Source organism: Crinia signifera, chromosome 11 (assembly GCF_055691185.1).
Source record: "Crinia signifera chromosome 11, ASM5569118v1, whole genome shotgun sequence".
NCBI classification, from domain to species: Eukaryota; Metazoa; Chordata; class Amphibia; order Anura; family Myobatrachidae; genus Crinia; species Crinia signifera.
The window spans coordinates 30,852,279-30,874,389 of NC_139227.1; the positions used below are offsets into that span (position 1 = coordinate 30,852,279).

General features: G+C 45.0%; 1 protein-coding gene across 1 annotated transcript in view; it reads left to right on the forward strand.

Annotated features, from left to right (window-relative positions):
- The window catches only part of HSD11B2 (hydroxysteroid 11-beta dehydrogenase 2), a 40,032-nt gene extending 18,133 nt beyond the window's left edge, over window positions 1–21,899 (forward strand). Inside the window, exons 2-5 of the mRNA XM_083163923.1 lie at window positions 10,449–10,661; window positions 14,193–14,378; window positions 16,278–16,415; window positions 19,471–21,899. Coding sequence (XP_083020049.1) covers window positions 10,449–10,661; window positions 14,193–14,378; window positions 16,278–16,415; window positions 19,471–19,823 — 890 coding nt within the window. The 3' untranslated portion in view covers window positions 19,824–21,899. The remainder of the gene's footprint in view (window positions 1–10,448; window positions 10,662–14,192; window positions 14,379–16,277; window positions 16,416–19,470) is intronic.
- The last annotated feature ends 212 nt before the right edge of the window (window positions 21,900–22,111 follow it).

Below are 22,111 nucleotides of genomic sequence, written 5' to 3' on the forward strand. Positions count from 1 at the left end.
GGAGGTCGGCCACCTACCTTGTCAGAGCCCCATCCGTACAGTGGGATGACTATAGCCATAGCAGTGCACGCGATGGGGCCCATCCCTCTTGGAGGTATCAGTATTACCCTTAGGGGGTTCTAGAACCAGTGTAGCCTCTGGGGTGCATTGTTATCTGGGAAGCTTTAGGACCACAAACGTGGCCATAAACCTACCCTGTGTGTAAAGGTGGAGGAGAGACACGCTTCTCATTAAGAGGCACATTTAACAAAGATATTCTAGTTTTCACTCGCTACCAATGATAACTGGTCAGCTCCTTATTGTCATTATTCAAACACATGACTGTTATATATTGCACCAGCCAATCAGCTTTCATCATTTGTAATCCCTTATCACTCCCTTATCACTCATAGTTAAATCTGCCCCTAAATGTTATCCAGTACCTGGAGAAGAGAACAACACCAGCAGTAATTCCCATTACTGCCATATGAAAACCTGGTCTCCTCCACTGCTTCTGACTGGAGTCATGTGACCTCGGCAGGTGTATGTTTTCTGACTTTCCCTGTAAGATGCTGTGCAATGCGGGTTTGTCTCCAACAGCTGTGAAGGAGCTGTGAGAGGTGTTTGTAGCCAGGAGACGGCTCTGGCAAGGTCTGTTATTCCCCCTCCGCCTGTCACACCGGTGATTAAACAGCTGCTGCAAAACGTCTTGGTTACTTACAGTACAGCTAACTTTCCGGAGAACGTTTCCCTCATAGTAAATATGAAATTGTGTTTCTGGTTTTTATTGTTATGAGTGAAATGCTCTGGAGCCTATTATCATGGTTTTACCTCACAAAATAACTCTATATAAAGCATTATTTAGTTGCACTAGAAAACCGTCCATCCACTGCGCTGGAGTAAAGGTAGTAGAAACGTGAAGGAAGGCCGGAAGTAGGTGGGGACAGGTGTTTGCTGCTGCAGATCTACTTGTCTGCGATCCCAAAGCTCCTCCTGCTGCTAATGAAAAATGCTCCATACAAAATGGCTGCCCCTAACAGTAGACTGTTTTTAAGGATGCTAAAGGAGACTGTCTGCTGTAAGGGGGAGGCCATTTTGTGAGAGCCATATTTGATTAGCAGCAGGAGGAGCACTGGGACTGCAGACAAGTATATCTGCAGTTCCGGGTGGAGGATATTGTGTCACTGACTTCAAGTGAGAATGCGCTGCTCAGTGCCATGTGCTGAGCTGGGTAAAGAGGCAGCTACAGCGGCAGCCTGTTATCTCTCTCCCTCTCTCTTTTTTCCCTCTCTCTTTTTTTTTTTATAGTGGGGATGTGACCACGCCCCCTCCATTTTAGCAGGGAATGGCTAAGCTGTCGGCACCCCTGGGGATGCAGCTGCGAGTGGGAACAGAGGGATCGCAGTAGGGATCAGAGATATCGGTTGTGATCCCTCCTTCGTACATACAAGGACACTTACTATTTGCGCCCCGATAACTGGTGTTTTGGGCGTAGATGCAAATATACAATGATAAATGGGCCCTGAAACCAGGTTGAGTACTTGTGGAGTATCACGGCTCCCACGACCTTGATCGTATGCTGATCGTATGATAAAAAAATCGCATCGCATACGATCAAATCGCATGCGATGCGATCGCACCCGATTTTGCATTGAAATGCATCAAAATGCATTGAAATGTGTAGTAAACATGTGAAATGCCCCCAAATGCCATTTTTCATAGTGTACCATCCCCACTATCAACGTCAACCCGAAGCGTGGCGAGCGGCGGCGGTACGCGTCCTACGACCTTTTCATACCCCCACTATCCACGTCGGCGTGGAGTTGAGAATAGAAAGTGTGGCGAGCGCAGCGAGGGGACGCGGATACCTTCACAGCTATACGCGTCCCCTCACGGGCTTCACAGGTATCCGCGGCCCCGCGTGGGGCTCGCTGCGCTCGCCACGCTTCGGGCTCGGTGGTTTGCTGCGCTTGCCACACTTTCTATTCTCAACTCCACGCCGACGTGGATAGTGGGGGTATGAAAAGGTCGTAGGACGCGTACCGCCGCCGCTCGCCACGCTTAGGGTTGGGGGTGGTACACAGTGAAAAATGACAGTTGGGGCCAATTAACATGTTTCATACTAATTTTAATGCATTTAAGATCAAAAACGTATGCCATCGCATCGGATGCCATCGTATGGCATCCGATGCGATCGCATACGATTTTTGACCAAAAATGCTGAAAAATCGGTAAAAATCGCATCGTATGCCATCGTATGCCACTACATATGGCATACAATGCCATACGATGGGAGCCGTGATACTCTACAAGTACCCCAGGTTGCTTAGTCTTCCTTAATTGTAAACATATTGCATCTTAATCTGCTGTCAAATTTGGAATGTAGCAGTTAGGTCTCATTAGTTTCAATTAGCATAATGTATTATGCGCATATTCCGAGACTCATTCAGCAAAACAACAAGTACATAATGTTTCTCTGCAACTTCTTTGTAATCTACTAGGATGCTGCGGAATCCGCTTCCTTCTGCTAAGCAGATGACTACAATGGGAATTAGGCCGGAATGCTAGAAGAATAGGGAGGAGACAGAATACAATAAACTTTGTAACGAAAACATTTCAGCAGTATACAGTAAGAATAATATATAGGTCAACATTAAACATCGTATTGACTGACCTATTTGGGGTGGAGTTCAGGAGGCTGCTCTCGTCCCAGGCAGGGAGAGATGCCTCACTCATAATTGTCATCCCAAAAGAACTGTCTGTACTCTATAATTGTTTCACCTTTTGTACAGAGCGTTCTGCCAACCGTCACCTGCTGCAGGTGGCATAATTACAGATGAGTCAGATACGGCTGATGTGAGATTGGCACTGATCAGATAAGGGGCGGGATTCTCTAATAACCCCGGCCGCACATTGCCGGCATTTGCATTGTTAATAATCGCATATGCAGTAACATAGTTATTAACACAAAAGCGATGGCTGGCAATGTGCAGCGGGTCCCACCTACCTGAACCCTTACCCGGCTGTGAGGGCTCCGCTACCTCCTCCCTGCACCCAGAAGCTGTGCAGGGAGGAGGTCACTGGTCCGGGCAGCACAGCACTGCCCGGACACAGGTGAGGGGGGGGCAGCGCGGATCGGCGGGGGCGCGTGGGGGACATAAAAGGAAGGCAATAAGCTTCCATGGGGTTACACCATCTAGCACTGACGTAACCCCCCGCAATGAAGCCCCAGCGGAGGGGCTTTGCTGCATATGAAAATGCTGTAAAAACCCTGGCAATTTTTGTTTGTAGCATCTCGCCCTATTTCTGTGTTTATGGATAACCACAGCATTCCACACCTCCATATAATAGGGCATTAGGTAACTATGTACACTTTTTATTGGACAATTGGGGCTGTGGGCTAAGCCTATAGAAACACTATATTAATTATCTTGTGTCAGAAGTTTCCAAATTCTGCCATTACACTTCAGGTTTTAAGGATATCCATGCTTGAGCAGGTGCCAGATGACCTCCCGACCGTCTGGATTCAGGGATGGTGAACCTTCGGCTCTCCATCTGTTGTTGAACTACACATCCCAGCATGCTCTGTTACAGTTTTGCTATTTGGCCATACTAAAACTGTTGCAGGGCATGCTGGGATGTGTGGTTCAACAACAGCTGGAGGCCCGAAGGTTCCTCATCCCTGGCCTAGATGGTTAAATCCAACTGGCTAAGTTATTAATGAAGTCACCTGTGCTCTAGCCTGGATAGCCTTGAAACGTGGACTGTAATTGCAGCGTTTGGAACCTCTGTCTTATACCATAACTCCCGTTATAACTATACGATACATATTGAACATCGGGCATCCGAACCGCTGAGCTGCTGAACCAGGGGTGTCTTAAGAGAAGAGGAGGGCCCAGTGCAAGCTCCTCGGCCATGCCCCCTCCTCTCTGCCGGGAGCAGTAGGGTCTGAGCGCTATCCTATACTCACACAAGCATATTGTATAATGAGGTTCTACTTGTACTATTGCCATATGCTGGGCATTTATGTGTTTGTATACAAAGTAACCTTGCCACAGTAAAACTGCTCTCCAAGTGGTAAGTTGGATGTGTTGACTTTATAAGTTGGTGGTTGCATCCATTTTAAAGCATCTTAACAACCTTGTTGTGTGCAGATCCCGCTCGACCTGCAATCTGTCTGAGCTTCCCACTTGCCTTCATTCCCTTTCCCACAACCTTGCCCTGCCCTTGTCACGTGCAGTCCTGGGCACAGACTTAATCACACTGGTAAACAGGCCACTGCCACCCACATGATCAGATCTCTTACCTGAAATAATCTGTACTGCTGTACAGGGACCTATGTTTTGATTGGCTATGTTCTATCACTGCTCCCTTCCCTAAGGACACAAGGCTGATCTAGAGATAAACGATAAGAGCACGCTTCTCTAATCTTCATTTAATGCATCCCAGAAAGTAGTAATTAGGTACACTGGCATCTTATTACTGGGATAGCAGATTTCAGAGGCACAATCGATTCCCACCTTGGCTCTAACTGTGCGGAGTTTGTATATTCTCCCTGTACTTGCGTGGGTTTCCTCCGGGTACTCTGGTTTCCTCCTACACTCCAAAAATATACTGGTAGGCTAATTGGCTCCCAACAAAGTAACCCTAGAATGTGTGTGTGTACATGTGGTAGGGAATATAGATTGTAAGCTCCACTGGGGCAGGGACCAGGGCCGGATTTAGGGTTCAGACCGCCCCTAGGCACACTTTTTTTTTTGCCATCCGCCCCCCATTAGAGAGGGGGTGATGGGGACAGTCAGTGAGAGAGAGGGGGCAGTTTATACTTACTTGCTGGCTCTGCTTGTCCTCTCTTGTCCCATTCAGCCTTACATTCGGGTCCCTGCTCCCAGCGGTGCACGGCTCAGGGCTGCCGCGGGAGGTGGCAGTACGGTCCCGGATGCGCGACTCAGTGCTCCTGGGGGAGATGGCAGGCGGGTCGCGGCTCCCGTGGGAGGTGGCAGGCAGGTCCCCACACCAGGCATTGTGCGGCTCCCGTGGAAGGTGGTAGGTGGGTCCCTGCTCCAGGTGTTGGGTGGCTCCAGGCTCCTGCAGGAGGTGGCAGGTGGGTCCAGGCTCCCACGGTCAGCTTTCTTTTATTGCAGCTGTTTTTAAAGAAAATCAGCTACATGACAGGAGGCATGTGCTACCGCCCATAATAGGTGCTGCCCCTAGGCCCGTGCCTCATGGGCCTAGTGACAAATCTGGCCCTGGCAGGGACTGATGCGAAGGTTCAAATATTGTCTGTAAAGCGCTGCGAAATATCTGTGCGCTATATGAAACTTCTAATCAATAGAGGGATATAAGTGCTTACTCCAGACATTACATTAAAAGAACATTTATCTATGACGTTAATTGCGCACTGCCTATAGCGAAAGTAATCTTAGCCTACGTGTTTAGTTCCTCGTTACTCATCAGCTGGTGTAATCCAGAATATGTGACCTGCTAGGGGCAATAAAACAGAGGGTAACGGAACAGAGGCATCATAGGTTCATTCCCCTTTGGCCCATACAATTGGGGTAATAAAGTCAGGTTTTATTTGCTGGTGACGGTCATCAACCTTTCACTAGTGAGAACCCAAAGAAAACACTAAAGATGAGCTAAAAATATTCCTCCATAACACAGAAGGAACCCCCCCCCCCCCCCCCTAGATCAGTGACTCCAGCCCTGAACAGACAGTTACTGCACCCATATCTGCTAGAAGGAAGAGTCACTTCAAGTACTGTATGTGTCATATATATGAATGACTCTTAAGCTCTGCTGCACAGGTGCTCTGCTTACCTGCATATTTTAGCCATCCAAAACCTGCTGCTTTTCAAGTTTCTATGAATGAAACAGGTGTGTAGTAGCATACTTAAATAAGTACGTAATCTGTATTTCCCATTTGCAAGAAGAACAATACAAGTCGTGAAGGAGCTGATTCTGATTTGGAATTAACTCCTACTTGTCAACTCTCCCTGAATGTGAGGGAGACTCCCTGAAATGGGAGAAATCTCCCTCACTCCCTGAAGAGTGTAGAAATCCCCCTGATTAAACCTCACCCTAATTATGTAGCTGTTATATTCTTGGGGGGACAAATGGAGGTGTGTGTGTGTGTGATATATATATTTCACTAGTAATCTCGCTCAAAGCAAAAGCTTCGGAAGCTAGTCTGCTACCTTCTGTGTTTGTGCATGTGTGAGAAAGAGATGTAGTTTCACTGTTTCGGAGACTCACAGACACTAGACATCCATACATGTATGAAGATCTGGCTTGGCAAGGTCTAGCTGTAACTGTGGACATATAAAGAAACATTATGCTACACTATTATATCGCAGATATTTCCCCCAGGGCTGTAGCTGAGAGCATTTCTAAGAAAGCAAATATATATATTTTGCAGAATTCTATAGATAGAATTCTCAGCCGGTCTACAGTGTCCGGAGCACGAAGTGAGTTGGCAGGGTTCCAACTGTGTGACAATGGCTGATGGGTCAGGGATAGACTCACGAGATTCAGCCAACTGCGGTGCAGAATCCGGGTTCACCGGCGGGTCCCATCTCCCAGTCCAGCAGCAGCATTGGGGGAACTGGCATTTGCTTCTGAAATGGAGCCAATTAACTTTGTGGGTGCACCGCAGGGCTCAGTTGGAAGAGCAGAGATCACACTTGGATTCTACTGTGAACCACACAGGTTCTGCTGTAGATGCAGGTGCCCCTTCAGGGCTTGGAGCCCGGAGCCATGCAAGTCTATTGTCTCTGGGAGTTACACCCAGGAAAACCAGGTTGTTTCTCTTTGTGTATTGTGATACTTGGCACTAGAGGTTCTGCTCCACATGTTTTGTCTGCTAGCTGTATGGAAGTTTCACTCCCAATTACTTAAACTAGTAAAGAGGACCAGAGCCAGAGCCACATCTGCCATTATCTGCTGCATCGAGTCCCATCCACTCTATTGCAGGCAGTGGTGGCCACCATGTGTTAGGGGCATGAGCTGCCGGCTCCTTCTGTTCATGTTAGCCACCCACAATACACAAAAAGGGCAACCAATGTACAAATGGAGCCACTCTCTCCATCTAACACCGTGCGCCAGTAAGGGGAGCGCATGCACGTCCCATTCTTCTGGAAGCTCTGCACTGACCTGTCCACTTCCTGCCCGCTCCCTGCCTGTTTCCCTGATGCCTGCCTACTTCCTGCCCAGGCAGGAAAGCACCGATGTCTGCTTCCTCCTGCCCAGCTGAGGGTCAGGCCACACCAGAAAATCCGACCTGGCAGGTGGGCTGGCTCCATCTGTATTAGTCCTTTACTGGTGCTTTCATGGAAGGGGCCAATCTAGGGAGAAGAAAATAAACCTAGAACCCCCCCCCCCCCCAGCACACTATACTGGACCAGTAAACGGGATTTAAGGAATGCAGAGATCACTAATCGCTGGTGGTCCTAACACTGCACAATCATAGCTCCCACTTTGGGGTATATGTAATAAGAATGGGAGTTCTGTGTAAGTTTGGATGTTGCCCATAGCAACCAATCAGATTCTGTTATCTTATAGAAGGTGCTAAATGAAGAAGAATCTGATTGGTTGCTATGAGCAAAATCCCATCTTCCATAAAACTATCAGTAAATTACCCCATCATGCCAGGGGGCTGGTTGGCAATAAATGTCACCAGGAAGATCCACCGTTAGACCGACATGCCTATGGGTCCACCTGTGGAAGGGAGAGGATAGAGCAGAGATGGGGAACCGTCGACCCTCCAGCTGTTGTTGATCTACACATCCCAGCATGCCCTGCTACAGTTTTGCTATTTGGCTATGCTAAAATGGTTGCAGGGCATGCTGGGATGTATAGTTTAACAACTGGAGGACCAAAGGTTCCCCTTCCCTGGGATATAGGGTAACAGACTGGTGATGTCAGTTTGTTAGCGGGTAGAGGGTGGCATGTTGGTGTGTATGTGTTAGGGGGTAAAAGGTAGAAGATTGGAAATTTGGGCGTGTAAGGGCCATGTGTTTGACATTTTTCAAGGGCCACTTTAAATTCTCAATCCGCCCATAGGTCATACGTTTATGTATTGATACATAATATCTAGATATCTGTTAAGCCCCCATAATTAGTGATCATGCTGGTCCTTCATATTCAGGGGGAGAAGTAACAGCCAATCAACTCCTAGCTGCCATGTAATGGGCGGGGTTTAAAAAATGACAGCAGCTGATATTATTATTGAATATCTTGGACCGGTTTCAGACTTCTGGTCATTTATCTTGTCAAAATCTTCCATGATCTACCTTTTAAGCAACAGACCTGAGGATTTCCTAATGGCCTGGCAAGTTCAAGATCCAACCTTGTGCAATTGCTCAACTAAAGAGACACGCTACAATATTATGTCACAAATATTTTCCCCGGGGCTGTAGCTGAGAGAGAATTTCTGAGAAAGCAATTCAATCTTGTAACCAGCCGCATAAAGACGGGTTTCATGTGTGTTTACTGTGTGGATCAGTTATATAAGACCTTGTGTACTACAGATAAGAGGTATTCTGCATGGGAAAAATACACTTGCCGGGAGTCTGCGAGTCTCAATGATTATGGTGGAAGTGTACAGCCCTGCATTCAAGTCCAACGCTCCTTTTACTCTTCTATTCAATATAATATTGCCACAGCACCAGGGCATCCAGATGATCAGACTCTCGGGAAAGTAGTCCGCCTTGCAGGAACCTAGCCACTACCTAGTGGCTCTTTTAATAATATCCTATTGTAATAAATAGAATCCATATTCTCTATTTCTGATCCTATTCTGAGTACATGCCATAAGATTGCGATTACTTTTATGGTATATTTTGCTACTTTGCACTATCCTAGTTGGGATTAGGATTGTAATGAGCCACTTTACTCTGGATCGATGTGCGTTCTAGAGAACTGGATTGAATCTGCGAGTCCAGGCGTAGCTGTCTGAGGACAGCGGTTCATTTATTGTACCATCGTTAATGATCCCATAAGTGCTCTAAAAATAGTGACCATAATGTCGTAACTGTAAATTATATGGCAGAGGAACGGAGATTTACACGGTCACTGAACTCCAATCTTTCTAAAGCTTTGGCAGAGCGATCAAAGCAAACGTCATGTTGGAATTCTCATTAAAATCTTGTCGTTTAAATTGCCAACTGTGTCTCGGTAATCCTGCAGACACCCCCACCCCCCCCCCTACCTGCCCTTCCTTCCTTCCTCCCTCCTTCCCCCAGTGTTTTTAAAACACTGGTGGACTGTCTGACGTACTGGGAATAACAACAGTGAGAACGTATAGAAATGTGTTGGAAGATTTTTTTTCTCTACCAAATGTGACCTACTGTACAAAAAAAAAAAAAACATTTCAAGCTATATTTCCTGCACCGTAACTGGGCCGACATTCCGAAGTGTAAATGTGGCTTACTGTAGATGAAGTAGAGGCGGCTGTACAAGCCAAACTATGTTTGTGTATGGTTCACAGCGTGGTTGCTTCCATTGTGTGTTAGCAATAGATACACATACAAGTATCCGCCACATTTTGCAATAACAACAAACTAGTCCCAAGGCTTGGAGAGAGATCGAGGCAATGCTCAAAGAAACCAATCAGCATCTAACTAACTAATGCAGGGTACACACCAGAACGACAAGGACCCAATCACATCAATCTAGATCCAATCCCGACCGATTGGATGTAGATTGGGCCCTTTTTTGCCTGTTCTGATCCGATCCCGATACGCGGCACCACGGTTCGGTCGGGTGCGGGTCGCGATCGTTACCCGCTCACGGTGCACATCATCCTGTGCTCCACGTGATTGTGAGCGGGTCGGACGACCCGCTCACGATGTGCATCGTGAGCATGTCGCCCTGGTGTGTACCGAACATAAGACTACTTAATAAATGACATTTAAGGTGCCCATACACTTGTCCGATGTGGCCCGATTTTCACCTGATCCTGACTGATGTGTTTGACGTCCCCCTCGGGTCGGATGTGCGGCCCTGTGCACATCGGGCGGGTTGGATGGCAATACATTGCAGTAGTGTATGGGCACCTTTTAGTTGCTGACTGGTTGATTTTCCCCGCTTCTCCATATGATCTCTCTCTAAGACTTGATAATCCCACTTCCCATTACTCTACCTTTTAATTACAAAGGTTGAGCAATCCATTACTGACCTGATGGTGGCCGTATATCATATACTTGCTTCCTTTCAACCTTTTACTCTATTCAATACTGACCCTTTTAAGGAAATGCATCAAATCTTCTATAGACAAAGTTTTGGCCATATCTGAATATGAGATTTTCTTTTGTCTGTTGGGGTATAAAGAAATTATAGCTGGATCTGGTCGCTATGGGCAACAACTCCACCTGTCCTTTTTAAAAAAAGATTTGAACCATCCTGCTGTATTTTCTGTACGCTGATGAAGACCTGATGTTTACGCTACACATTTCACCTTTTATTTTCAGGCTGCGACTCTGGATTCGGAAATGCTGCTGCCCATAAAATGGATTCCATGGGATTCAAAGTCATTGCCAGCGTGCTGGACCTGGAAAGCCCAGGGGCCAAGGACCTCCGGAAGAGATGTTCCGATCGGTTGACCATTATTCAAATGGACTTGACCAAGTCTGAGGACATCGAGAAAGCCTGGCGAGTAACCAGGGAGAAGACTGCTGAAACTGGTATGTTATAGCCCCTGGGAAACAGACACACGGGGTATAAAGGGTGCTAAATTTGAAGGTGTCAACGCTGACGTGGGGGCACATTGGCACCACACACACTCGGGAGCTTGACCAACACAATCTTGTAAACTGCTCTTTCTGGGTGATCAAAATCTGCCCAGGCCGTAATAATCGGCAAATCAAATCTGGATCACTAGTGGACAGGAGATGGCAAGCGGGATGGGCTACGTCAGTGGTTCTCAAACTCGGTCCTCACACCGTTCACATTTTCCAGGTCACCTGGAAAATGCACTCATTATTGATGGACCCATTTTCAAAGATCCATTCTGTTATTCCATCTCTGCAGTACAGCACCTCCGGTGCAGCCCGTGCTGGGCCACTTCCTAAACATTTTCCAGGCCCACTTTCCGTTCCCAATCCGATATAAGCCAAGATGTCTGTAGATATAACAATGAACACGGTAAACCAGGTTTTTATGCATGCAGGAGATAATATGCTGGTCTTTTACATTCCCTGGCCTTGTGGACTAAGGGGCCCACTGCTGCCACTTACTGCTGTGTGGCATATTTTGAACTTGGGTTGGAGGACGGAGGCCCAAAATCTATTTTTGCACCTGGGCCAACCACTAATGAGTCGCCTATCTCTCCTACATTAATGTCTGACTGGTCTGTTTTGTCAAACTTGTTTTTATGTGTGTCCACAAAGCTTAATGTTGTAGATTAGAATCTCGATGTTGCCGACGTTCTCCAAATTAAAGAATGTAACCTTTTTCCTGGGAACACACACAGGCATTAATCATTAATAAAGATGGCAGCTGACCATCAGAAGTTAATACGCTATGATAACATGGTACGTTAACTTGCCCAAGGCTTTTGCACCGATTATAACAACCATAGACAAACATAGCTTTTGTACCAGTATCGCCAGGAGTTTGTGGATCTACAAATCTCTGAGCTGCTTTTAACCAGAGTGGCAGAAACTACCTAGACAGACGGAACAAGTACCAACCGCTCTGATGCATACACTGCGGGCCAATCGGATCTATCGGACATGAGATCAGGGTTTCCCAAGCTCAGTCCTCAAGGCTGCCTATACCTGGTACACACTGGGCAATTTGACCGGTCAGACCGGCATATCACGCAGATCAGGGTATATCCGCGATATGCGTCCTCCCACACTCGCTTGCGACGGCGATACGAATTATTTGCTGCACATCAAACCTTTGCGACATCACGATATGTTTATGAAGGACGTGGGCCTGATTCAGACCTGTGAGCAAGTCTGCAATCTTTTCAGATAGACAAAACCATGCTGCACTGCATGTGGGGCAGATGTTACATGTGCAGAGAGAGATTTGGGTGAGGTGTGGGTGGCTGAAATCAAAATTGCAGTCTAAGAATAAAGAAGCCAATATTTTTTTTTTCCAAAACGTTTTATTGAAATGATCACATAATACAATATATTGTCTTAAGTCAAGGCGACAACTCACTCCTTGTTAGACAAAAGTATACCTCACAGGGTGATCACATTTTCATTTTTCCAAGAGAATACATACATACAGAAACATATAAAGAAAAACATGTAAATATATAGAACCATAAGCAGTGTGTATTGAATTCACATGGTGGATTCGTTTCAATTCGTACAAATTGTTATTTTGTCAGTCTTAGTTTAGGCTATATTTAGACGTTTTTTCTGACTTTCAATTCAAGTAAACCGCCAATATACCACAGTTGGTTCTACACCATCAGTCTAATTAAATTAATGAAATCTAATAAACTGGACAAAACAAAGGAAAGGTACTGGGAAGGGTAGGTAATAAGATAGCTAACTTCTAATAGAGAGTCTAGTGATGATGTTACACTTTGCATAAGGGTTGCCGACAACCCCTTCCTTAACTGCAGTGATTAGATGAGTTGTTCATGTGGGACCCAGCTGACGTATTAAATACCATGAAGTGTTCTCATACAGACTCAGAATTTGTGTTTGAGTGGTACTAGGCAGGGTCTCGATATAGGGCCCCCATTTTTTATAAAACCTCGTGACACCAGTCTCAACATCGGGTATTGTGGCCTGTCTTTCCATATATAAAGTATTTAAAATCGTGGTTTTCGTTTCCAGTATGGAGGGTGCTGATTTTTTAATCCAGTATTTCATAATTAGCTTCTTTGCTATTCCCAAAATCACTGTTATAACTGGTAGCAAAGCTTTTTTCCTACCCCCCCCCCCCCCCCAATCCCACTCTCCCATTACCAGTAGCAAGCAGGCTGTAGGGTTTTTTACTACTTTTAATTGAAAGGTACTGTTTATAAATGCAATCAGCCTGTTCCAGTACGTGGCTATCCTGCCGCACTGCCAAAGATTGTGGAAAAGAGTGGCTCGCCTCTGACCACATTTAACGCAGGAGTCTGGCTCCCCAGGTAGCATATGTGCCCTCTGTATTGGGGCCACGTATGCCCTATGCATTAATTTCCAGTGTACCTCCTGGAGGGATGCTGAATGGAGATGTTTCATGGTCTGTTGGCAGTGTTTCAGGACCTCCTTATACTCTGGGATCGAAGGTATCTCCGATTTCCAGGCCATCAATGTTCTGTTCCATTTTTTTTCCCCATCTGTGACCCCCGCCTCTATATAATAGTACCTCAGTCTATAAGTTCCAGTGTGAGCCAGTGTCATAATGGTGGTGATTGGGTCAGTCTCTGCCCCCTCCGGACCAGCCTGGGGAAGAAAGAAGCCAATATTTAACCTGCACAGAAACAGAATAACTCCCCCCCCCCCCCCCTCCAAATCTAACTCTCTACCTGTTACATCTGCCCCACCTGCAGTGCAGCATGGTTTTGTCCAGCTGCAGAAATTGCAGCCTTTCTAACAGGCCTGGATCAGGCCCAGTGATCGTTCCATTCCTAACATAAATTCAGTGTGTATGGGGGGAGGGGGGTTCTGGGCTGACTGTACACAGATTTACCAGGCCAGGTTTTAAGGATATCCATGCCAGGGCAAAGATGGTTTGTTCAAATTGATTGAATTAGAAACTCAATCACCTTTTCTCAAGCATGGCTATCATTAACCCCTGCAATGCACGCACACCCATAGAGTATGCATTAGTATTGAATCTTGTTGCAGGAGATCACTTTCTTCTTCCACAGCAAATCTGTGCACGGTGTGCAATACAAATCTTGGTTTACATTAAATAAACAATATAATATGATAGAAATCACAGGTTCTCAAAGTCGGTCCTCGGAACGCCACACAGTGCATGTTTTGTGGATCTCCTCACAGAATCACAAGTGCACCCGTGGGGTGACCTGGAAAACGTGAACGGTGTGGGGTCCTGAGGACCGAGTTTGAGAACAATAAGTCTGATCTACAGTAATACTTATTTAAATTAGGTGGTGCTGCTAACTTGTCTTTGTCTTCACCGAAAAACAAAATTGTATTCATAATATTATACTGCATTTCCGGCGGCGCTTACTTCATTCCTGGTAACCTTTGTGCCGGATGGTATTTCATAGCATTGTATTTTTTCCTTAGGGCTGTGGGCGCTGGTGAACAACGCTGGGTACTGTGACAACTTCGGCAATGCTGAGCTGTTACTGATGTCCACCTACCGAAGCACCATGGAGGTGAACTTTTTTGGGACTCTGGATCTGACCAAAGCTCTGTTACCGATGATTCGCAGCTCCAGGGGACGAATCGTGACCATCAGCAGCCCGGCCGGTAATTATGTTTATAATACAGTTCTAATTACTTCACTGTAACCTTTCTCTTGCTTTATTTATTTCATCCTGTGTATCATGACCTCAACTTGCGTACGGCCAGCGAAAAATAACCACGCTGGATTTATTGACAGAAAGTGTCTGCGCATCCGTGTCTGCCAATTCGCAGCCACCTGAATCCGGCCAGTCAAATCCACGTGCGATGGATGCTGATGTTCACCGAATGTTCTGTTTGTTTGTTTTTTGCCACTGCGCATGCGTAAAAAACTCTTTGGCGCATGTGTTATATAGGGGCAGATTTATTAAGCTTGGAGAAGAGATAAACTGGAGAAAAGGTAAAAGGAGATAAGGCACCAGCCAATCAGCTGTGTTTGAAAAAGACAGTTGGGAGTTGATTGGCTGGTGCTTTATCTCCTTTTACCTTTTCTCCGCTTTATCTCCAGTTTATCTCTTCTCCAAGCTTAATAAATCTGCCCCTTAGTCACTCACTTTGTGACTAAATCCTCTGTGCTTGCGCCATCACTAATTAGTCGCTGCACTGTGCAGATGAGCTTTGGCTCACTGGTAATTTTCTTATCCCACTGAATACAACCGCAAAAATAATGGTAGCTAATATCTGGTTGCCATTGGCAACAGCTCATCTTTTCCTTTTATATGGTTTGAGATGTCTAATAATAGTTATGTAATCGCACCCATTTATTACTACACCTGAAAGGCTGACAATTCACAAGTGCGCCATGTCTGTGTGTATCCGTCATCGCACTTCTCGCTTCCCGCCATTCTGTTATCAGACCTGCCAGCACCTTTTATTAGTCCAAGCATAACTGTTTGCTAAAGGTACAAATTTCAATTTGCTTAAGGTACAAACCCACAACGAGCTGCCACGGTGTCTGCCCGTCCATTCGCGCTGCGCTGTCACAATATTTATTGCTTGAAGTAATGTGAGGACATGTGATAGGAGTCTGGAGGTTTCAGTCCTGGCAGCTGGTTGTGAGGTAATGGGTGAATGAGAAGAAATGTAATGGGCGCCATACATCAGCAATCACAATTAATGGATTTCCAGATCCAGGGATTTTTTGGCCAGATAAATGGATTTTACAATCTATTTGACTTGACCACACATTACAGATTTATTTCAGTGATCGGCAGATTTTTCCATCTAAAAGATTGCATCTTCATATCTGGAAATTGCCCAATCGATTGCTGTTCATAATGTAAATAGATGAAGAAGACAAATTGGGAATGCCCACACATATAAAAAAGATCTGCAGATAATACCAGATTATTAAACATGTTTAAAAACCTGATTAAGCAATCGATTGGCGATTTTGATTGGGATTGCCAAAAGGGGGAGCCCACACATCTAAAATTAATTGTGGCAATCATCTCCATATCTGAAAATTGTCACAATTAATTGCTGATGTATGGGGCCCTTAAGTGGCCTGTTACAGAACCGTTGGGCGGTATGTACCAACGCAGCAGTTCCCAACCGTGGTCCTCAGTTCTCCACACAGAATCACAAGTGACATAATTAGCTCCACCTGTGGAAATGTGTCTGAATAATGAGTGCACCTGCTGGGGGACCTGAAAAACGTGCACTGTTGGGGGTGCTTGAGGACCAGGACCCCCACCCCCACCACCTGTGGCCTTCGCAGCGCAGATTGAGCATAATTCGTTGGTAAATGATATCACCCTGTGTGCACGGCTACGTATGTGTCTGCAGCTGCGCACAGGGGGGGGGGGGGGGCACGTTCCGCAGGGCAGCGTTTACCAGCTTGCCTCAGCTCTGAACTTTTGCAGTATTGTATATTTTATTTTGTGATTGTCTTTCAATGGCCACTGACTTGACATTGTACCTATTAATGCACAATTTAACACTGTTCTGCCTTTGATTTACCAGGTGAGCATTCGTTCCCCTTTTTGGCTGCGTATGGTGCCTCCAAAGCCGCTCTGAGTCGTGTTATGGACATCTTTCGTCACGAGCTGCTTCCTTGGGGAGTCAAAGTCTGTGTCATCCTGCCAGGGTCCTACAAAACAGGTGCGGAACATTCCGAGATTTCATGTTCTCGCTTAATTATAATCGAGTGTGGGTGGAAAGGTCTAGGTAGACCGTCAATAGGTTGATAGAGGAAATGTCAACGTGCACTATGTTGACACAAACAATAAGTCGACATGATCAAAATCCCTACACAAGCAAAATGTCGACATGGAAAAGGTCAAAAAAAATCACAGGTTTTTGCGCCTTTGTCGACATGAACCCCTAATTAATGTAGCACATACCTGTTGCGTGGCCAGCAAAGCTTTGGGCCTTGTATCCTTGTACATTTTGCATTGACTGATTGGTCGACTGCCACTTGCTTTATCTCCAAAGTCCCTTCTGCGCATTCCACCAGCCCCCACAGAGACTTCGCCAGCCACTAGAGACCATGCAACTGACCTTCGTATAGACCAGGCATGTCCAACGTTGGCCCTCCAGATGTTTTGAAACTACACATCCCAGCATGCTTTGCAATAGTTTTAGCATTCTCTAATAGCAAAACTGTGGCAAAGCATGCTGGGATGTGTAGTTTCACAACATCTGGAGGGCCAACGTTGGACATGCCTTGTATAGACTATAGGTGATCCCTGTACAGAGTTTGTGACTTATTGGCAGATGTTATGTAACCATATTGTACTGTGGGAACTGAATTGACTTTTGCTATTTATTTGCACGGATTAGGTTTGTCTGCAGTACACACTAAATAAATAGGTCCTGTTTTGTCCAGACAACGTAATTGGGTAGGTAGACAGTGGAGTTAATGTGGGCGATGTACTAGGTCAGGGAGAAGGTTCCATCTTCCTCCTGGCTTTCACTTATTAGGACTGATTATTTATCATCCACACAACGTAAGTGTTCTCTGGCTCCCGCCGTAGACAAGGACACAGAAACTTTAAGGGATGGAAAACTATTAGTAAAAGCATCCGATGGTCCATTTTATTCTCGTTCTGCCTCCCACAGTTAATTTAATAAGGGAACGGTCCTCTTCTTTCTGAAAGCAGCTACATGTTCTATTGGTTAAACACAATTTCAGTTTATTTAAGAACCGCATGATCTCTGCTTTATTGAGATGGACTTAGCTGGCCGCTGACTGACAAATTCTAGCCAATAGCCCAGACTGAAGAAGTGCTTCTTAGGCATCACAGGCGGCCCAGTAGATGGCCAGGCCGTGGGGGTGACACGGTCACTGACTCAAAGCTGACGTCCAAGGCGCGTAAGAGGTTATGTGTGTGTGTGGGGGGGATTCTGTAGGACCTTTAAACATTTATTTAGACCTTTGGTGGGCAGGGCTGTGCTTTTGTTGGTCCAAGTTTTATGATAGGCTGAATCCGTCCTATTATCTCCCAATCACATTAACCGTAAATAATTTGAATTTGGTCCTGGAGCACTAACCTGTGGCACCCCTACAAGTTTCCCACGTTTTTTAAAGTGTCAATCATTTATAAGGCTAAAGCATCCCATGTAAATGATTTCCCCCATCCGGCAATCTCCAACTCCGTTACATCCCAATTAAAATGAGGTGATTAGCATCGTTTTAGCCAAACACATGGGCCCACCAACCTTGATCAGGTGGGTCCATAACCCTAAAGTTATGCGGTCAATAGATCGTCCATTATTGGTGGACAGAGAAAAGGAAGACATGCATAAGGTCAAAACAAGCTAAAGACCAACATGGACATTGTCGACATGGAAAAAGGTCGACATGAGGTTTTTTAAAACTGATTTGTTCTTACTTTACCATCCCAAGAGAATCAAAGGGATGCTGTACACTCCGAAAAAGGTGTCCATGTCAACATTTACCGACATAGGCACCAAAAAAACAAATACTCATGTTGACCTTTTTGCCTGTCAACCGATTGTGTTGGGTGTGGATCATTAGGTTGATTGCTAAAGGTTTAAAATTTGAAATGTCCTATGCATGTTCCTGGTTATAAATGTGTTACAGGGACTGTAACTGACAAATTTCAGAACCAACTATACAACAAGGGATAAGCTATTAATACCTAGGTTGAACTAGATCAGGCATTCCCAACCACGGTCCTCAAGGCACACCAACAGTGCAGGTTTTGTAGATATCCAGGCTTGAGCACAGTTGACTTTCTATCTTTCTACACTTCTCTACATGTAAAGGTTGGTTTAATTTTAGGTAATATTCATTCTAAGACCTGCTTATATATGTCAATGTAAAAAGCAGGACACTCAATTCACAGAAGTCAACATGTGTCAACTTTTTCACTGTAACACAAATATACCAGTTTTTTATTAGGAAAAATACACATAAACCACATCGAAGACCGATGTTTTTGGACTCAATTTCTACTTGCACTGTGGCGTACGCTCAGATATACGCAAGATGTCGGTGGGAAAACGGACGATACCTGTCCGTATACGGTGGTGTACCTTCTCTTGTACGCCTGTTACCGGTGTCTAAGAGGAGATCCGTCCGTGTACGGTGGCGTACGCTTAAGTGTACGCCACTCCCCTTTGTCAGTGTTTCTGACCGTCCGTGTGCGGATGTTTTGTGGGCGGACTTACGCTCACCATCCGCTTACGGGAAACGTACAGTGAAACGGACCGTACGTACGTTGCACCGACCTAACCAGAATAAGGCCCTTAATTAGTATCTGAGGGATTCTGATTAAACCATCTGTGCTGAAGCCTGGATATCACTGTTGGTGTGCCCTGAGGACCGTGGTTGGGAATGCCTGATCTAGATGGACGCAAGTCTTTATTCAGCCTTACCTACTATGTAACTATGGACTACCGCTATCCTATTTAATTCATTACCATAAAAGAACTAGACTTGGTGTTGGCACTAGCCTCCCACTGCAACGCTATATTGCTGTATAATGGTGCCAGTATATGGCCTCTGATCCATATTGACTTGTACTAGACACAGATGTTTACCATTTGTGCACACATATTCCCTATTAAGCTTCCGATTGGGTCCAGACCCAGCCCATTGGTCAGTGAAACTGTGGTGTGTTTGATATACCTGAGGAACATAATCTACCACATGATCATTAGTCACACCCATTTGTGTTCTTGTTCCTAGGTGCCCATGATAACAAGTCCCACTGGGAGAAGCAGCACAGAAAGCTGTTGGCAAATATACCACCTGAACTGCTGCAAGAATTCGGCAAGGAGTATCTCTCTGAAACCCAAAGTCTGTTTCTACAATACGGAGAGAAAGCAAATACCGACTTGAGCCCCGTCATAGAAAGTATTACCGACGCCATTTTGTCAGAGAATCCAAAGGTGAGGTATTATGCTGGGAAAAGCCTATGGCTGCTGTACTTTATCGGAATCTACTTACCGCTCAGCATCAGCGATGCCTTCTTCAAAGGGATATTCCTAAAGAACAAGATTCTGCCAACAGGTCTTCAAAAGCAGAAGAACAGCGAGTAAGAATGAGCCACCTTGCTCCTAAACTCAAACAATTTCTCTGGGAACCAATATGGCCGTGTTTCATGCAAACAAAAAAACACAATGGCTGTGACATAAGACTTAAATACACCATTTCATTGTTTAGTGTATTCTCGTGCCTCCTTAAAATGGATTTTTATAATAAATTTAGCTCATAATAGATGTTTTTTGACTATGGGCTAAACATGGCCTCCTGCAGATTATCCAGGCACTGTGGTAGAATTAATTAGCTCTATGGTGGAACACTTCACTTCTGCATGAGGTGGGGACGACACTTTGAGCAGGGGTGGCCAGACCGGTCCTCGAGATCTTCCAGCAGTTCAGGTTTTCCAGGCCACCTGTAGAATGTGTCGGTTAGGAATGAATGCAGCACATGTTTGAAAATGTGACAGTTAGGCCCCCTTACACTTGTTCAACTTATTGTTCAACAAATTGGACCTGATTGACTCGAGATTTATCCTATGTGCAGGAGGATCAATCTCTTGGTTATACCCAATGGCACAGGATTGAGCATTGTGTCCTACACATCAGGCACATAAGGTTCTGTCAGACAGGCACTTCAGATTTTATCAGATAAATTGACTCGATCCACCTGAATTGGGTCAAATCTCCTAAAATCTCACAAGTGTAATGGGCCCTAACTACACCTGAGCACCAGCTAGGTGGTCTGAGAAATGTAAGTTAGTAATTACTGCACCTGTGCATCGGCTTTGTGGTCTGGAAAATGTGACAGTTAGTAATGACTGCTCATGTGCACCAGCTAAGTGGTCTAGGAAATGTGACAGATAGTAATTACTAAATGTCCTGTTTTCCAGACCACAGAGCTGGTACACAGGTGTAGTCATTACTGTATGGTCTGGAAAATGTGGATAGTTGATGGATCTCGAGGACCGGTTTGTCCTTGTAAATAAATTGCGGTGAAAGTCACCCCCCTCTCAAAGTTTTATGGAAATCTTTCAATAATTGACATTACTCTAAGAAATCCCTCTGTATGCACCGAACGAAAAGTGCAATTACTTAAATGACCGATTGATCATGAAAAGCAGTCTCTGTATCTGGATCTTTTCCAGACAATAATTCATTGTCAAAACTGACTAATCTCCACAACCCATGATGGAGAGGCTGGACTTCCAGGGATTTTCAGTATTTTCCTCGTTTGGAATGTAGAAATCAATTTTAATCAGACCAGTTACAGAGACTTCTTTGTAAATATAGATTTTTTTTTCTTTGTAACTAAGCCATGTGCATGTAAATATCTCAGCTGCATCGATCTGAGTTTTATTTCCGTCTACTTCTGCCTTTTGGTGTTTATGCAGAAGTTCTCTTTGTATATAACTTTTATAAAACCTTTTTAGTGTTACTTTTGAATGTCTCAGTTAATTATGGACTTGTGTTGGAAAGTAAAGCGGAAACTGTCAGCGTACGACCAGAGGCCCTTCGCTAATGAACTACAACACCCAGCATACTAGAACACCGTGAGCATCATTTTCCAAAACTGCTGGACAGCCAGTGGCTGCAGAAGAATTAATGCCAAACTGATATAATGGTAATCCTGAAGGAAAAGACTGTTCTGCAATGCAAACCGGGAGCTAGTTTGGAATATTGATGCAGTATTGTATGTTGAACAATAATCTATTGTCACTTGGGTTTAGGGGTTTTTTTATTCCTAAAAAGTCTTCTGCAGTGAATTTTTGAATGTGACAAATATGAGAAAATTTTCTAAATCAGTGGTGATCAACTTTGTCGTCAATGACCCCCAACAGCACATATCTTTCCCCAGAATCACAAGTGAAATAATTAGCTCCACCAGTGGATCCTTACAAATGTATCAGCGGGTAATGAGTACACCTGTGCATCTGCTGGGGGACCTGTTGGGGGATCCTTGTGGACCAAGTTTGGAAACCACTGCTCTGTGTAGTATGTATCATAACTGTATCCTGTAGCAATAATTGTGCTTTTAAGAAATTTTAATAATTTTTCTAATGCATTCAAAATGCTTTTTCCTGTAAATTGCTCAGTTAGTTTCTAGAAAATAAAAGTTCCTATTTTTTCATAAAACCGTAGTCCAGTTTTTTTAAAAAAAATAAATAAGATCACTGAGTGCTAATATAAAGAAATATATATAATTTTTTTTTTCTCCCTGCACCCTTCCTCCCTACTCCCCATCCTTCCTCACTGGTTCCCTCACCAAATCATTACTCCAATTCCCAAAACTCAGAATTGAAATAGTGGCCCAGCATCCGCCTCCCCAGGTACAGTTATATGGGGTT